Source organism: Erigeron canadensis, chromosome 6, assembly GCF_010389155.1.
Source record: "Erigeron canadensis isolate Cc75 chromosome 6, C_canadensis_v1, whole genome shotgun sequence".
NCBI classification, from domain to species: Eukaryota; Viridiplantae; Streptophyta; class Magnoliopsida; order Asterales; family Asteraceae; genus Erigeron; species Erigeron canadensis.
The window spans coordinates 4,390,974-4,408,451 of record NC_057766.1 but is presented as its reverse complement, the minus strand read 5'-3'; the positions used below and the strand labels follow the sequence as shown (position 1 = coordinate 4,408,451).

At 32.0% G+C, this 17,478-nt stretch overlaps 1 protein-coding gene across 2 annotated transcripts; it reads right to left on the bottom strand.

Moving 5' to 3' along the window:
• Positions 1 to 7,419: 7,419 nt before the first annotated feature.
• On the bottom strand, positions 7,420 to 14,332 carry LOC122603813 (auxin response factor 5-like). Of its 2 annotated transcripts, XM_043776632.1 has the most exons (15): positions 14,257 to 14,332; positions 13,377 to 13,514; positions 13,112 to 13,224; positions 12,543 to 12,641; positions 12,390 to 12,446; positions 11,686 to 11,838; positions 11,485 to 11,569; positions 11,149 to 11,239; positions 10,409 to 10,573; positions 9,970 to 10,092; positions 9,742 to 9,817; positions 9,461 to 9,596; positions 8,165 to 9,222; positions 7,888 to 8,078; positions 7,420 to 7,732 (listed from the first exon to the last, which is right to left on the bottom strand). In XM_043776632.1, exons 2-15 carry the CDS (start codon positions 13,477 to 13,479, stop codon positions 7,564 to 7,566), a joined length of 2,619 nt encoding a protein of 872 aa, XP_043632567.1. In that variant the 5' UTR covers positions 13,480 to 13,514; positions 14,257 to 14,332; the 3' UTR covers positions 7,420 to 7,563. The 2 variants fall into 2 exon arrangements, with proteins under 2 accessions (XP_043632567.1, XP_043632568.1); XM_043776633.1 differs by lacking the exons at positions 13,112 to 13,224; positions 13,377 to 13,514; positions 14,257 to 14,332 and having other exon boundaries at positions 12,390 to 12,442; positions 12,543 to 12,589.
• Between the last annotated feature and the right edge of the window lie 3,146 nt (positions 14,333 to 17,478).

Genomic DNA, 17,478 nt, shown 5'->3' with positions numbered 1-17,478 from the left:
AGAGAAAACCCCTATGCCCCACCTCATTGGCAAGGACTTCCCAATATGTCTTTCAAAGGTTTTGAACCCGTGACCAACATTTGGCTGAAAGACATAAGGGGCATTAAATTGCCAGTTATTTATGATATAAAGGATTATTGGAATATATTAAAAAAGACATATATTGCTCAAATAAAACAACATCGGTTGTCTTCTACTTGCTAGCGCAGTGGTTGACATCCTTGGCAAACGCTTTGGGCCTGGGGTGTTAGCTGGGTTCGAATCCTTGCAAAGGCTTCCCAAATCCTTCAATGATGCCTTATTCCTGGGAGACCTAGATTCAAGGTTGACAAAATAGGGTTTACTCCAATTAAATGTTGTGCCTTCAGACGGTTTAGTTGGAGGTTTTCTCCCTTCCGTGGTTTCCTGAAAATTTGTATGGCATCATGCCCGAAAGACATAGGTGCCAATAAGTAGGACAAATAGACTCTAACCAATCGAATATTAAAAAATAATAAAAAAAACAACATCGGTTGATGAATAATGTCTCGATTTGGTTTTAGCACATATTTGTTGATGGAAATAGAATACACTCATCACATTATCATTAATTTAATTGGTTAAATTTATTGATTAAGAACATCAAGTATAATTTAATTCGTTAAATTTATTAATTAAGAACATCATGTTTAATAAATAGTGTAGAAGCCAATAATGTTAGTAACTTATTGATTGATAAAGTCTTTAATCTGATTAGTTTTCACTTGAAACTCATATTCAGCCTTCATATTTGTGGGACAAGATTAAAGGCAATATCAACTCCTAGTATATATTTATATAAACTTATAGGAAATTGAATAGTTTGTCATTTTACAAACTTAGTATATTTATATAAACTTAGTATTTCAGATTAATTTTTCACCACCGGCCACTATGAGCATTCAATTTATAACTTTTCATAATTCATTTTTATTTTGCACCACCATTTTTAGTATTCATTCAAAAAATTTTCATGAATATACACCATAACTTTTTTTAAAGGTGAGTTTCGCTGGAAATTCCGTGTCGTGATTCGACAGCGGGAAGTCTAACATACATTGTCTTAACCGGGTTCGCATTAAAGAGCTCACTCGAAGTAGAAATTTTTATTTCAAATACCCGATGGGGGAAACCCCTACTAATTCGCCAAAAGGCACGACGATTGATGAGGGTAAACCTTGCCACCTCAGACTTGAATCTGGATATACCCAAGTCAAGCCTTCATAAAGAGACTTATTTCATATGTTCTCCCTAAGGCTTGAACACAAGACCTCATACAAGGGATGATTTTTTGACCATGAGCTAAAGCTCAAAGACAATATACACCATAACTAGTGTTAGCAAATCCCAATATAAAAAACACTTATCATTTCGGATAGAGATCCCCTCAATTTAAAAATAACTTAAGGGGTAAAGTTAGAATAATCTCGACTATTTGATTAAAAACAACTTTAAACTTTGACCTTTAATTTAATCTAATAGTCAATAACCCCTAACTTACCCCTCAAGTTATCCTTAACTTGAAAAAATCCTCATCCTATTATTTCAAGATACATTAAGAATCTTATATTTATAAGCATAATTAATGCAAATATAAAAATACCTAGTTTCACTTAGTTTTAGTAACTAATTAGATTTATATTCGTGTCAAATACACGAGTTGTTAATGATATTTTCTATATAAAATAAATTATTAAATATGTAAGTTTAAATGTGAAAAATGTTGGTCAAAATCCGGTTAAAAAAAATAATTCTGAAACATTTAATGCATATATTTCATCTCTTGAGGATGATATTTGTTTATATTTTTTAATATGGCATTTATTGCTTTATCATAGCTTAAAATACTTTTCTATTTAACTCGAGATATCGCAATGTATAATCGTTCATACTCAAAAACTAAACGTTGTGACTACAAACCTACTTTTGACGGAAAGAAAATACAAAAGGTATATATATTAACAATTTACATTAATACCGTACCTTTATTTTATTGATTCAAAATAATGTATTAATTAGTTGGAAAAAAAGTTTTAACTCAAAGTTTTAGAAAACTATATATTGAAAAAAGGTATTTGAGATCCATTATCAAATTAAAAAAATAAAGTTTGAGATACAAATAAAAGAAAATCAATATTAATTAGTTTTATTGTCAATTATTTATCAAATTAAAAAATAAAGTTTGAGATACAAATAAAAGAATCAATATTAATTAGTTTTATCGTCAATTAACAAAATTAAAGCAAAAAAAATATTAATTTAAAAATTATAAAATTACGTAAAAATTGTCGTTGACTTTTATTAATCATATTTAATATTAGGTCTAAAATAAGATATTTTTTAATAAAAGCAAGGATTTTGATTGGTTACTTGGTAGTTATATTGGGTAGACACAAAACATTATAAAAGTTGATATTTCGTGAAGAAATTTATATGAATTAGATGAATCTTATTACGTGTTAATGAATTATATGTTTAAAGGATTGTTTATTTAACGTATTTATTAAATTTTAATATCGTATTATACACACGGTAAGTTAAAATATTTGTATTAAAATTTAAAGTAGTTTATATAATTAAATTTCTAATTTATATACTCATTGAAAATGTAAGTTAACATATAGTTTTAATATCTCATCCAAAAATATTATTAGTAATATGTTCGAATCATTTTTAACTAAACGATGAAACCCTAAAAAAAATTATCAACTTGATGGCTACAAAATGCAAAAGTTATGAATTAAATATTTAATGAGATCAAAAAGTATAAATTATTGATAAAATAGGGAAAAAAACATAAAAGTTAATGATACTTTTTTATATAAATACTAATAGAAATACTATCATATTAATATATTAGATAATGATTATTTAGATTATCACAATATTTTTATTTGAATCTTCATATAAGATTTTCTTATGTTACTATTTGTACAAATAACAACAAATTTACTTTTTAAAAACAAACTTAACTATCCTTTTTATATAAAAAAAAAAAGAAAAAAGAAAAATTGAAAAAAAATATATATATATTTGTTGAGCCCAAATGGATCTGGACTGCAAGAAAGAAAAAGGATAGTTAAAAAGGATAGTAATTTTTGGGGCTAAAGAAAACCCAACAAAAAGGAAGGGGGGATGCTGCTGTGATTCGGACTGGGTTAGACCCTCAAAAAGTCTAGAGCTTAAGCTTACCAAGTTACCAATCGTTTTAAGGTATACCGTCGTTTGTATTTGGTAAAAAATATTTTAACATACTCGTAAATCTGGGACATGTGTCTAAAGGTGAGTGGAAAAGTATTATTCCCTTCAATCGACATTAATAAATGACTAGACGCATGTCCCGCAATGCGACGGCGATGGTAATGATGGTGGCGGTGTGGTGATGGCGGTAGTTATGGCATCGGTGGGGGTGGTGGAGGTGAATAAGCAAGGTATTTTATATTTGGAGATCTAAGATCGTCTGTCAAAAAAGGCTTCACTAAATAGGCTTTAACTTGAGTTAGAAAACTTTGTTTTGGACATCTGACCAGTAAAACAACCGTTGAAACGAGGAGCATGTTTTTACAAACCGTCGTTAGCATCCGAGCCCAAAAAGTTTTTTTCAATGTGTTTTTAGCCTTTTTATACATGTTTTTGGTTTTTTGGACTTTTAATTTACTTTGTCTCCACTTATGTTTTTATGTTTTTAGGCCCATTTGAAATTTGTAATCTATTTTGCATGTCTATAAACCATGGGAGATAATCAGTTTATGAAATTTATGAGAATTATATTCTTCTACCACAAGCGTGTGCGTTAGTGTGAAATTAATAACTTTAAGTATTGTTTTTGAATCAACAATTATTGGAAAAGTCATTTCTGGTATTCATTAGAAATTTAGAATCAACTGATTCAATCATGTTATCTCAAACGTAGTCGTTTTACTGAACGGAGTTTTCTAGTTAAGGTTATGGCCATTGTAAAAATCAAACGATGCATAATCAAATTGTGAAGAAATGATTTGTAGTTATGTACTGACAAATGATAATTTTTTTTTACTTCTAAATTACAGATTTATTGGCACGAGTATTAAACTACAATTACAACGGGAATATAATCATCAAATCAAACCAAAATAAGGTACTCTTTTAGCTCTAATATTATTATTCATATTTTTGTCAATTAAAGCCTCTATAAATAAATAATAATAGGTATATAGGGGTTGAGTATTGTAAAACAACTATTAAAGTAAAACAAATAAAACAAGATATTGACCATTAGATTATTAGTAAAATTAATGCAAGAAGATTCACGAAACAATTGATACACAATAATTTTCATGATGCACGGTAATTTTCAGAGAACATGATCCTATTGTTTTATACTTTTATTTTACCTAAAACCTAGGTATATAATTGTAATATATGGATATGAGCTTAAATGTAGATAAATGGTGAAATTAGATCTAGGAGAAAATGTTACAAATAGTCCATGTGGTTGTCGCTATTCGCATTTTGCCATCTGTGCTTTTTTTTCGTTGCAAACAGTCCCTTGATTTTCCTTTTTCATTGCCAGCAGCCCCTCATACCAACTTTTGTTAAATTTAGCTATTAAATTCCTCACGTGCATGCTACGTGGGGGCATTTTGGTCCATTTAATAATCACAAGGACTATTTATGATTAACACATAACATCTTCAATCATCATCATCATCTTCAAACTCGTATTCAAAAACCCAGAAAATACAAACCAAAATTTTAATTTTTAATCAATTTCAACTTAGGCTGACACCACTTTTTTCGTTATTTTCATACATATATTTTTTTCATTAATTAATATACCAAGATTACTTTCAGAAACTATTAAAATCCATTTTAAAAAACAACTTTAATCATCATATAACAAAATGACTTTTCAATTAGCAAACTTATTCAAGTATTTTACTACTTTACATTCACTTTGTTGTCGGCCATCTTCATTTGTTTATATTGAAAAGAAAAAAGCTGTTGTATCTCATTTCTCTCTTTCTTGCAAATGTATATAAACCACATGGACCATTTATGACATTTTCTCTAGATCTAGTGTGTGTTTGTGTGTGTATTGAGAGAAAAGATGTATTTTTATATAATTAGATTTTATTATATGAAAGGGTTAATTTACAAATGGGGTGGAAGGGGATTTATATACATTTATCATATTTTCACTAATACCCCTTCCACACTTAGATAATTACAATTCAACAACATAATTTATAATTTTAACAATCTCTCCCTTGGTGTTGAATTATAAATGTTGCATCGTATTCAGTCTTTAAATAAACATGATGAACCCATTTGTTGAAAATATTCAATGTTGAGTGGACTTTGAAGCTTTCTCATTGTCTTCAATGTCTTGTATCAACCTTGACTTTGAATCTTTTCAACAATCATATATATTTGACGATGACTCTCTAAATCTTGATCTTCTCTTGCACCTTTGAATACATTAGAAGCATCTTTGAAATCTTTATAGCTCTTGAGCTTTGACAACTTGAACTTTTGAATGTTGATTTCAACTTGATGTGTTTGGAGAAGTAATTTGAATCATTGAATAACGTGCGGAAGCTTGGTTTTGACTTTGAATTCTTTTGGCATTGCGGAAGCTTGGATATCTTTAAATGCTTTTGACATTGCGGAAGCTTGGTTTTGGAATGTGAAAATTTGGTTTGACTATGAAACTTCATTTCTTGATCTAACTTGTCTTAGATACAACAATCATCTTTGAGCATTTAATCCTTTGATCATTTAATTATTGCCCCCCTCAAATATACAACTATCTTAGAGCAACTTTATTAAATAAAAGATTGATCTTCAATTTCTTGCTCCCCTTAATTAAACAATCATTTCGGAGCATCTTTAACAGTTAATCAGTTCAATAATTCACTCTTGCCCCCCCTCAAATTAACAATATCTTCAAACTATGAAAGAGCTTAACTATCCAAGTATCAACAAAAAGATAATCTCCATTCAATCTCAAACTCTTCTAAGGGCATCTCCAATGGTGTAAAATGAAAGACTTATTTTGTATGAAAAAGTCTTTGTGAAAGGTTGACACCATTGGGTTAGAACACTTATTTGATTAAAAGGTTGAGAAACTTCAACCTTTTAGCTAAAAGCTTTTTCTTATTTGTATAGGAATTTAATCAAAAAAAAACTTTAATAAAGCTTTTCCATTGGAGTGACAACTATTTAATAGGTTGAAGTTAATGGAATAGTGAGATGACAAAATAAAAATTTTCATACAATGACTTAATGTCATTGTGGATACTCTAATCATCAAACAATGGTCAATTTTCCAATAAAAATTTCTATTATTGACCATGTACTTTCCAAAACTTAAATCATCTTGAATATTATCTTATAGACACAACCTTTCAACTTTCTCGAAACAATCTTACAACTTTTAACATATCAAGATAATTATTTGGGAAAAAATAAGAAATTTAGGTTGGGGAATGAGTGATCAGTATGGTTTGCAGGAAATAATTCAAGATATTGCAGGGCAGAAAGGAAAGAATAATATTGGAATTGTGGTAAATAAGCTTATTGTGGAAAGAAAGAAATGCTAGAATTTTCAAGAATGTGGAAAGGAATGAGGAGGTAGTGTGTAATCTTGTGCAAGAAAGTATTAGAAATAAGCTGCTATCCTTAAAAGTGAGGAAGACTTTGAATGTGGTTAATATTGGTGCTAAATGGAAGCTGAACTGGGTTAGTTCCAGTTTTGTGGCTATATGAGGTTGTTGGTGATCATCACTGCTACTTGAAATATGTGTGCGAATTGGAATAGTGAGTTGTGAAAGATGAAACTACTTGGTCTAATTCTAGCATATTTTGAGTTTAGATGCAGTTTTCGAATGTGTTTTGGAGGAAATGTTTTCTAGTTCTGGAATGGCTGCTGGTGTGCTGAAGCATGTTGGTGTTTTTGGATTGTTTGTTAGAATTTGTTTCATAGCATTGGATGTCTTAGCTTGGATGTTTTTTTTAGTTTGTATATACTGTATTTGTTGTAAATATTTTGATATCAATACAATTTCACACGTTTAATTAAAACTAATGACCTTTTGAACAACCAAACAAGACAATTACCATCAATCGATATCTACCTATAACCTTAAATTCCATCTACCTATAACAGTCTAATAGCTTATTAAGTCCTTAAGGGGAAATAGGTGGTAATTTGGTTAGAGAACTAGTAGTTATGAATTATGATTATATATCAAACGAAAAATCAATAGATCTCTTCGTGTCATGACATAAATTTCAAGTCACTTGCTTTGTCAGGAGGTCTCAAGACTTATAATGGTTAACACTTGATACACAAATTCTGATAATGACAAATTCCAAGATAACTCTGCTATTTCAGGAGACTAATTAAGATTAATAATATAGCATTTCAATTGTTGGCATTTCATAACATCTCATAAAACTACAATTGGTTGGTTTTTTACTAACTTCTTACTCTACAAACAGCAATCAAACAGATCTAGTCACTACGTGCATCTCGTTCATAGTAGTTAGGGACGAGTTGAATTATGTGGCGTTGACCCACGTGCGAGCCCCGTTGTCTGGTGTGGGGCCACCGTTTATCTCAGCCTGTAGTGCGGCGTTGCTGTTGAGAAGCTGCATTCCTTCTTCACCCATCTGCTGAACTTCAGAAGGCGATAGAATCCTTATACATCGCACACAACCAACGAATTCCCTGCATTTTACAACTACAACGTTAGACACAGCAATTTCATTACTCTATAAAAACCAATTATGTCAATTTTTATAACATTTTGTATGGCTTTTGGGCTAATTTCGAGAATTAAAACTATAGCAAAATCGTAACTATCATATCACAACAGAACTTACTCCCAAGGATCATCTCCAACAAGAAGAACATCATTCTCGAAATCTACATACACCAACTTCCAGCCGGATCCTCTAGAATCATTAAGCAATCCTTCGAGTCCAAACATCTTTTCAATTTCGCTACAAAGCTCATCGTAGTTCTTGAAACTTGAAACATCAATAGACCTCCCCACTGACCCCGCCTTTTGAATCTGAAACACCCCAAAAACAAAGAATTTTAAATTCTGCTGAGAAATGTAAAACTGTTTTGACATGTTGAATCAAGAAAGGCTCTGACCTTTGTATAGGTTCGTACACGGGGAGGAGCAGTAACTTGTTGCCACGAGCTGTTCTGCAAAAGTCCACTATCATCAAATTCACCGTTGCTTGAAGATGCCCCACCTGAGTTATCGGGTATTTCTTGCATAGAATAAGCTTGAGAGTCAACAAGACTAGCCGAAGTGATTTGCGACTGAACATCTTGGCTTGAGCTAAAATTATTACTCACTAAATAATTTGATGGATTTTGGAACTCTATATCTTTCAAGTTACAAAAATCGTCCAATACTGTACTCGAAACTGAAGGATCAACAACTGCACTACCTCCATTACTACCTTCAAAGTTAAGACAACTGTATACATTTCCACTTTGGGGGTTGTTATTGTTGTGTTGACTCTCATCTGACAAGTCTTTGAAACCGTACATGTTTGAGGGACACGTGTTTGATTGGAACAGAGATTTGGAGTTATTATTTGTCTGCTGGTCCCATGTTTCCTGCCCGAGAGATGGATACGGGCTCAATATGTTGGTGTCTGGGTAGTGAAATAACCCATTAAGACTTGTGGAATCGATCTGGGGTGAATCAAATTGTTGAGATTGAAGTATAGTTGAATCAAACGGCGACAACTGATTAAGAAACGGTAGCTCGTGTACAAGACTATGATGGTTGTCTGTTGGCTTTGATTCGGATTTAACTGTTTCCAACTGTTGCTGATGTTGGTTTCCATGAAGATTTGAATTGGATTGCGGTTGGGTGTTTGACATCACGACAGTGTTCGTGCTTGTGGTGTTGGTGGTGGTGACGGTGGCGGTGGCGGCTGTGGTGGTGTTTGGTTGAATAAGTTGAAATTGGGGGCGGTTTTCAACTTGTAACTGGGTCCTGTTACCAAGAAAAGGTTCTTGAACAATAGGTGAACTGGGCGCCATATTATTACCATTTTGAGGTTTTATTAACATCTTGATCAGTTGTTCCGACCATAAGCTGGACATTGAAGGGTTCGAAAAGTTTCCATTCAAGGCTTCCGGGGCCCGCATGAATGGCCGGTTTACCATATTGTCCCATTCAGGTTGTGCTCCTGATATATTTATATAAACAAACGCCACTCAAAAGTTTTTCAAATAAACTCGAAATAACTACAACAAACATGTAATTATAACTTAGATATGGAGTAATAATTGATCAAATTTGTAAGCATGTAACTCAAAAAATAGGTGAACACTTAAAAGTGTAGAGATCAAATTGCAATAACTTGATTCACACAAGATAATTAGTTGACAGATAATGTGTTGCGAGTAAAACATAATGAAACTCACCTAGAAAAGCAGAATTAAACGGCCGTTTAAGACTTGAAGTAAGAGAAGGGAAGATGAAGAGACTTTCGGGGGCCTCGATATCCCATGGACTCACTCTACTTTGCTTATCACCACACCCTGGCTCGTCCCACTCCACCTAATTTAATGAGACGCACAGGTGTTGCATTAAATTTACTTCCATAATGCCAATATACGTAAAAAAAATGATACAGTCGATGTGACAGTATCTTTTCAGTCCTATGAGACTCTCAATATTATTATTTACAGGATGCCCTAGTTACCTGGAGGTTATGCCACTTGGAGCCAGGCCATCTTAATGGATCCACGTCACTTATACCGACAATTGTGCCCATATATCTGCATTAAACCATTAACAAAAAAATTGATTAACATAATCAATGCGTTACATACACCAAATGGCCATCCACCCAAGAGATCTCTTAAGTAGTGATTTCTACAGAGATGTCAGATCGTTTCTCACAAAAATAACTTTTTTGTCATACACATACCTGCGTTTTCCAGATTCCTCGGTTTCAAACATCATTCCAAAACGCATGCCTACGGAAAGTTGTGTCCCATAAATAGACTTCCGATATCTCGCCAATGGAATAACGAATTCCGAAGGACATGCCCTAAATGAATAGATAGATTTGCTTAATAACAGGGGCAATATTTGAGTTTACATTAGAGGTAACAATATTGAACCATTAACTAGTTATGGATTGATTTGGTAGACATTTCATCTAAAATGAAAATGGTAAAAATGATTTTTGTTCTCGTAATCTTATTTAACAGTGGCAGATCGATTATTAATATGACATTCCAAAAAAGTGCACAGTTTTCACGGGAAAACCCAACCGGGCCAGGTTCTACTTGTGCTAAAAAAAATTTCTTTTTTACATTAAAAGTAACACATTAATTATTCATTTGACATTATAAGAAAGTTACCTTGGATTGTAGAATATCGTGAAGGGACTTCGATTGGCCGCAGCATGAGCGGCAGCAGCAAGGACTCCAATGTGCATACTATCCGCAGATAAAACCGAAGATGGCAAAGACGTTTGTTGACGATTAGCTCGTCGTACTCCCAGCAATAATTGTGACTTCTCATCCCTAGAAACCAAAAATCACGAACAATATCAGTATTGAACTGTGACTCGAAATTTGTCTAAAGACACTAGCTTATCAGTTTATTGATCGTTACAAAATAGGTTTAAGAGGGAAAAATTTTGTAACTTTAAATGTTTGTTTTGCCCTATCAAATTTTTATATCCAAATTAGCTACCAAATAATAAAGACAAAAATGCCCGTCACAATCATCATGTGCACTTGCCATGTCCTTTTTGTTGTTTGCTTGAAGTCATTGTATGGCTACATTGGTTGTTAATTCGATTTAACTTCGGGGTTGAAACAAGGAAATGACACAATATCTCCACCCCAAAGAAATCTGCAGCTATCTACATTTTAGGATCTCACGTGGTAATTTCAACATCTGTCTTCTTAAGGAAGTTTTTTTTAATTAAATTACTTGTTTGCTCATTTCTACCATATATTAGTATCATTGCTTTTCATAAACAAGCTTTCCATTACTTTTTCCATATTGTTAAAAAACCTTTTAAACATTTGATGAAAAGTTGAACACGTGAAATAAAATTCATAAATCAACTATAAATAGAACCAAATTGTACCTGATAAATAGAACAGCATCACCTGCTTTTAGCCTTTTTGCACCAACGAACATACTCCAGCCCGTAGTCAGTAGGTGCCGTTTTGGCTGCCCTGCATTAAAAAGACAAATGAATATTAACTCATTGACTCAATTATAATGCCAAAATGAGATAGAAAATGACTTGTAAATTAATTTGGCTAAATGTCACTTCAAAACATCACAAGATGGGTAGAGATCATAGAACTATAGCTTTGTTTTCCTTCCCAACCAGCTAGGAAGAATACATGACACTTTACATATTGTTTTCCATTGTTTCCAACTAGAAAACATGCTGAAAAGTGGGTTAAATGCTCACCGCGGTATATGTGACGGAATGTCCATGTGTTATCATGTAAATCCCGAACAAAAAGCTCTTGAGTGGGAGGTTGCATTGAAAAATCCTGAAGAAATACAGCACGGGCGAGTTTAAGATCGTAGTAAGCCTAACTCAAATAATCATTTTTACAACATATTAAGAGTATTAGAAACAATGGGAATAACAGAACCGAAACATTACCAATTGTGGAAAGAGTTTTTCTGCTGCTCTACGAGGTACGGAAAATCCACCATGTGTACTTGTATCACTCGGTGTCAATGTCTTGCAGAAGAATTCGGTTGGATGTCTACTTGGCTTCATCCCAAAGTCTGGTATCGGAAGAACATCTTTTTCCTGAATGCCAAACACATTCAGTCCAATATCTAAATCTTAATGATTAAATTCTTTACAAGACTCAGTATTTCACTTATTTAAAAAGTTGAATAAATTATTTGTTGAAAAAAAAAAACAATCAGTTTGAAACAAAAGTGTCAAGTCACATGTTTACTCTTTGTTCAAAATCACTTTTTATTGCAAATATTTGAAGTGTTCCCTTATTTACTAAAGATTGATGATCAGTTTGCAATAAGAAAGAAGTAAAAGAATTTACAGAGTTAATCACTCAATTAGAAATGTAAAATCTATTTACATAAAAAGTACTTTCTTAATTCAGAATCTAAGTAAAAGGTTAGGTTAAGCTTTCATCTTAAAGATGCCTTTAATATCTCCGAAACTATGAGCTTTGAGGTTAAGTTGACTCTCAAAAAGTCAAACTTTGAGGTTAAGTTGACGCTCAAAAGTCAAGCCTTGAGATTAAGTTGACCACAAAAGTCAATCTTTGAAGTTAAGTTGACACTCAAAAAGTCAAACATTACGGTCAATTGACACCATCATATTTAGCTCACCGAGTTCACAGGTCGAAGGCTCATTTGGGCATAGATCTCATCTGTATCTTTATCTGCCTATTCAAACAACAAAAGTACAAAAAGATACTAAGTAAGTTATAAAGATAGTTAAAAAGACTAACATAGAATTTTACAGAAATTAAGGGAACATACATGTAACGTAGCATTTAAAACTTGGCACAGCAGTTGAGATGGTAGATTCGGATAGTTAGGAACTTGAGATGTTGCGGTTCTGTTGGTCGAAACTGCAACCTGGTAAACACAATTCTCTTAGTCAAGACCCATAATCCAACTCAACTAGCCAAATGGAGTATAATTTTAGAGAGAGAGATAGAGACCTTTCTGGTTTCCCAAATAGTGATTTTAAGATAAAAAAAATTGTATCTTTTTATATTTAACAAAAAAGATGGTTATTGCAGTGTTTAAACTCAAACTAATATGGAACACTTCATGATTCTAAATTAAGAAAGATGGTTTAATTTATAGATGGGTTAAAAACAAGGGTATAACAAAATATTCAAAGAAAGAATTCTATGACAAAAGATCTTTACAAGTTCAAGCAACAATAACAACAAAATACACAGAACAAGATTTCAAACTAAAGCAAAATTCAAGTAAAGAAGCTGGTATAATAATCAAAAATTTTACATATCATATTAAAGATTTGTTCAACAAAAAAGTAATATTTAAGCATTATAGAATGCAAATGATGGAGATCAAACCTGTTCACTATGTCCTTGTGGGAAGTAATAAACAAGGCTTCCCACCTGTGGCAGAGTAACCAATGGCCCAGCACATGCATGCCATAGCTCTGAATTTATTGGCTTCTTTAACACTACATATATTTTAACAGAATAACTCAAATTAATTTCTAAAAATCTTGTTTTTGGAGCAAAATCTTCAGAAACTAAAACCAGTTTCCAAATCTTGAAAAAAAAAAACAGAATTCTTTTTGGAGAACAAGAAAAAGAAAGGGATTGTTTTTACCAGAATGGTCCTGCATTTCCTTCAACAATTTCATTTCTTCAAGTAAATTGTGTGCCCCACTATTCACACCTGTTGAATTAAGCTTCTCTTCAATGGTGGACATAATAGTTCAAAGTTCCTTCCTTTCTACATCAACAACTTTTAAAACAAGAAAATAAGGCCCCCCTCATAATTATTCCAAAATCTATCTATTCATAACAAAATCTTCAATACCCATATCATAAATGTGATAAAGTTTTAATCTTGACAACAAAAATCTAAACTTGACCAAAATTTGACCATAAATCCATAGGTTTTTACAACATGAAGGAACAAAGAAACCCCACCAACATAAGGCAAAAACAAAAAGAAAGCCTTGTCACATTTCTTAGGAAACAACAAAAAATAAAAACAAAAGAAATGAAATGGAGAAAGGATGGTTTATTTTAGGGGGCAAACACAAAGGAATCTAACATACAATCCAAAACACACACACAGAAAATGCCCCCAAAAACACACAACAAAAAAACATAAGCCTGCAAAAATCTAAGGTGGGGCTATCTTTATAATCAAAATAAACAACACCCAAAAGTCTAAAAGTTAAAATTTTAAAAAAATAAAATAAAGTTACTGTTTATTTGGGCATCTAAGCACGCCTACCAAAGCATTAGGAGTGCTATATTGTGTATGAGTGATTATAGGGTCCTCCATGAAAAAAAGCAATCACCTTTCTGTGAAAGTGGTCATAATACTACTGATTTTCACTCCACAAACAAACAAACAATATATATATATACACAACACAACATAGATATAACCATTGGATATTCAAATAATTTTACTACTAGAAAGAAAGCAAAAAGAAAAAAAAAAGTGCATGCTAAAATCTATCTTTATTAACCTGTGCTGTCACACACTTTCTGTATAATGAGGTGATTACATTTGTAGCTTTCAACTCTGCAATTTCAAGATTCTTTTTCTTCTCTTTTTTAAATATAATATATATATTATTCTTATATGTACAGAAAACAGAGAAAAGTAGAGAAAGAGTATAGATACACGAAAACGAACTCACACTTTCAAAGATCAAACAAGACAAGAGAGAGAGTAGTGTTTTATTAAAATATTGGTAGTTAACTTCTATACATCACCTTTCTCTCTAGGAAAGACAAATTCTTACAATAGTATTTAATACTATTTTTTTATTACATTTCATATACGGAATTTGGTACTATATTATTACATGTATCTTGTACTTTTGTTGTATTAATATAATACTGTCAACTTTATATTCGGTTACGTTTATTTATAAATTATTTGGTGTGTGTATTTAAGAATATATGACGTAGTACTCTATTAGTACATACTTTGTTAACAAAAACAGAACTAGTAAGAAATTTGAGGGTGTTTGTCCTATAAATTTTTGCTACACTTGTTAAATTAACATGACTTTTATATTTAATCTTTCTCAATTAAACAACCGATCCATTTTAACATCAAATCCGACTCCACCGCTTGTTAATAATGTTTTTAAGGAAAATGTTATGTACTGTGGACTTTACCTAAGCTTAGGTACTGTCACTTTAAAAAAAGTTACAAATTAAACCTTTGAATTTGATAAACATACATAGTATCCTGAATTTTACATAACCTCCCCCAGAATTTTATATATTCCCCTCTCTGCTTTACTTTAGATACGTAGTGCATGTTTAATTTAACCTTTCCTCATGTTTTTATATTATAAACAATGAAAAAAAGGATAAAAAAGGAACCTTACCCTTGGTGTAACAATTAGATTTTCATTGACTCACCATGAACCATATGATGTCGATACAATACTTTCATCCTAATCCTACATGATTAGGGCACCCTGAAAGATCAAACTCGCATCTTCATAACTTTAAATATGCGACTAGGCTTCATTCTTTCATTGATAACGGGTATCTTATGAGAATTGTTTTTATTGTGTGTATAAAACGAAAATCGAACCTGTAAACTTAAGATGATAAAAGAAAAAAAAATATTATTAGCTCAACTCCTTGTTGGTTTATATTATAAACATTGAGCATTTATACAGTATGACTGAATTATGCTTTTTATATTATAAACATTTAACAATTGGATAGTATAACGAATAATGATGTATGTAGTTTTGATTAAAAATAATCTAGATACATTGCTTGTTCGGGGGATATGTATGCATCTATGATGTAATTTACTTACTTTATAAATTAAATAAAGCATTATTATTAGACACATAGTATTCGAGTGAGTTGTTATACTACTTACTATTTAACAAATTTATAGCGTTTGGTTGAACTAATTAATTGTAAATGGTTATAACGAGTTTACATAATTTAGAATGTAAAGACTTATTGCACTTTTGATCGCCCTTGTTCGACATGGGTCAACATGTGATATTGTGAACGGTGAGACTAACATCACGTACTTCTACTCAAGAGAAGTGAGACCAGTGTTTTCCTATATTAGACAATGATATCATACAATTTTTCCTCTTTTTCATCGCAATTCATGGAAACAATATCAGTTTATAGGATATGTATGTAACATTAAAGAGTGGTGACGATTTTAACGTTCAAAATAGTATGACCTATGTGTATGAACACTTTCTAAGTGAAAAAATACTTCACCTTACATTGCCTCAAGTTACATATAAAATCCACAATTGAAATATGTATGCACACTTTCAATTAAGTTGAAGTATTTCACCCTATTTATTTTGCCTTAAGTTATATAAGATCTACGATTGAATTGAACAATATTACGATTTACGAACTATCATACATGTTTTTTTAATTAGACGCATTAAATAAAAAGAGGATGATCTACATGTCGGTCTTTTTAATCATACAACACCAAATGTGATCTAAGATATTATATGGTATAATAAAATTAATATGGAATTTAGCAATGTAGGAATAAATAAAGTTATTTACATGCCCATCAACCTAGTAAAGATTTCGAGTTATATGTTGATGAAACCAACCAAAGGTCAACTAGATAAATATGGATACACCAATGTGGAGCTGCTCATTGACCTCGCGAGGAAACAAATTCCCTCAAACCTTATATATATTGTGGTCAATAAGATAGTAAATTAGGTGATGGTAGGAAAGAAAGAGATTTGAACTTTCGGTAAGCAAAAGCCTACATAGTCGTTCCTTCCCTTCTTTCACTCCGTCCCCAAGAGTAGAAACAACAACAACAACAACAACAACAAGGTACCCAATCACGACATAAGCCGGGCTATGGGGGAGGTATGATGTAGACAGACCTTACCCCTACACAATGGTAGAGATGCTGCTTCCGGATCCATCGAAGTGGAAGGGACCTCCGGCCCGAGGTGAAAAATAGGGTTAGATCCACCGGAGTGGAAGCTTAACCGGAATCCTCTCGATCTCAAACTCTCAATCTCAACCTCTCAATCACAATCACAGTCTCAATCGGATCTAGATTTGGATCTTAGAGAGAATGAGCCGTTGGAGAGGAGAGAGGGCGTCCCCAAGAGTAGAAAAATTCCCACAAATTGAATGAGAAGTGGGTCGGACCAATTTATAGTCACGTTTTCATGTTCCAATTGAACATTTTCCAATTAGCTCATTGATTACCTTATAAAAATAAAAATGCTAATCTTTTTTTTCTAAATCTTCTTTTTATAAATAGTTAAAAAAAAAAAAAAGTGACACATTAGAAATGTCAATTAAGCTAATTAATGAACCTTTTTTTAAAAAAGACTTATAAAAATTGATTTTTAATGAACTAATTTACACCATAAACCCTTATTTTTACTAGTTAACACCCTAAACTCTTATCGTTCAATATATTTCTATTATTATCATCTTTATTAAATTACATTTAAATCAATCCACACCGCCTCAAGCCACCGACACCGGTAAGAGTCGCCACCAAGAAGCCATCGTCGTATGGCCGGATATCATGCTAGTATTAGCTCGTATATGTGTACACCTCTCACGTATCGTGTCGCATCCTAAATCATTATTGAATATGATCTTAATTTCATTTCGTATTGAGTAATATAAAATATTTGATGATACTAAAACAACAAGCATATCATTAAGTCACAAAAATCAATGTAAAAATA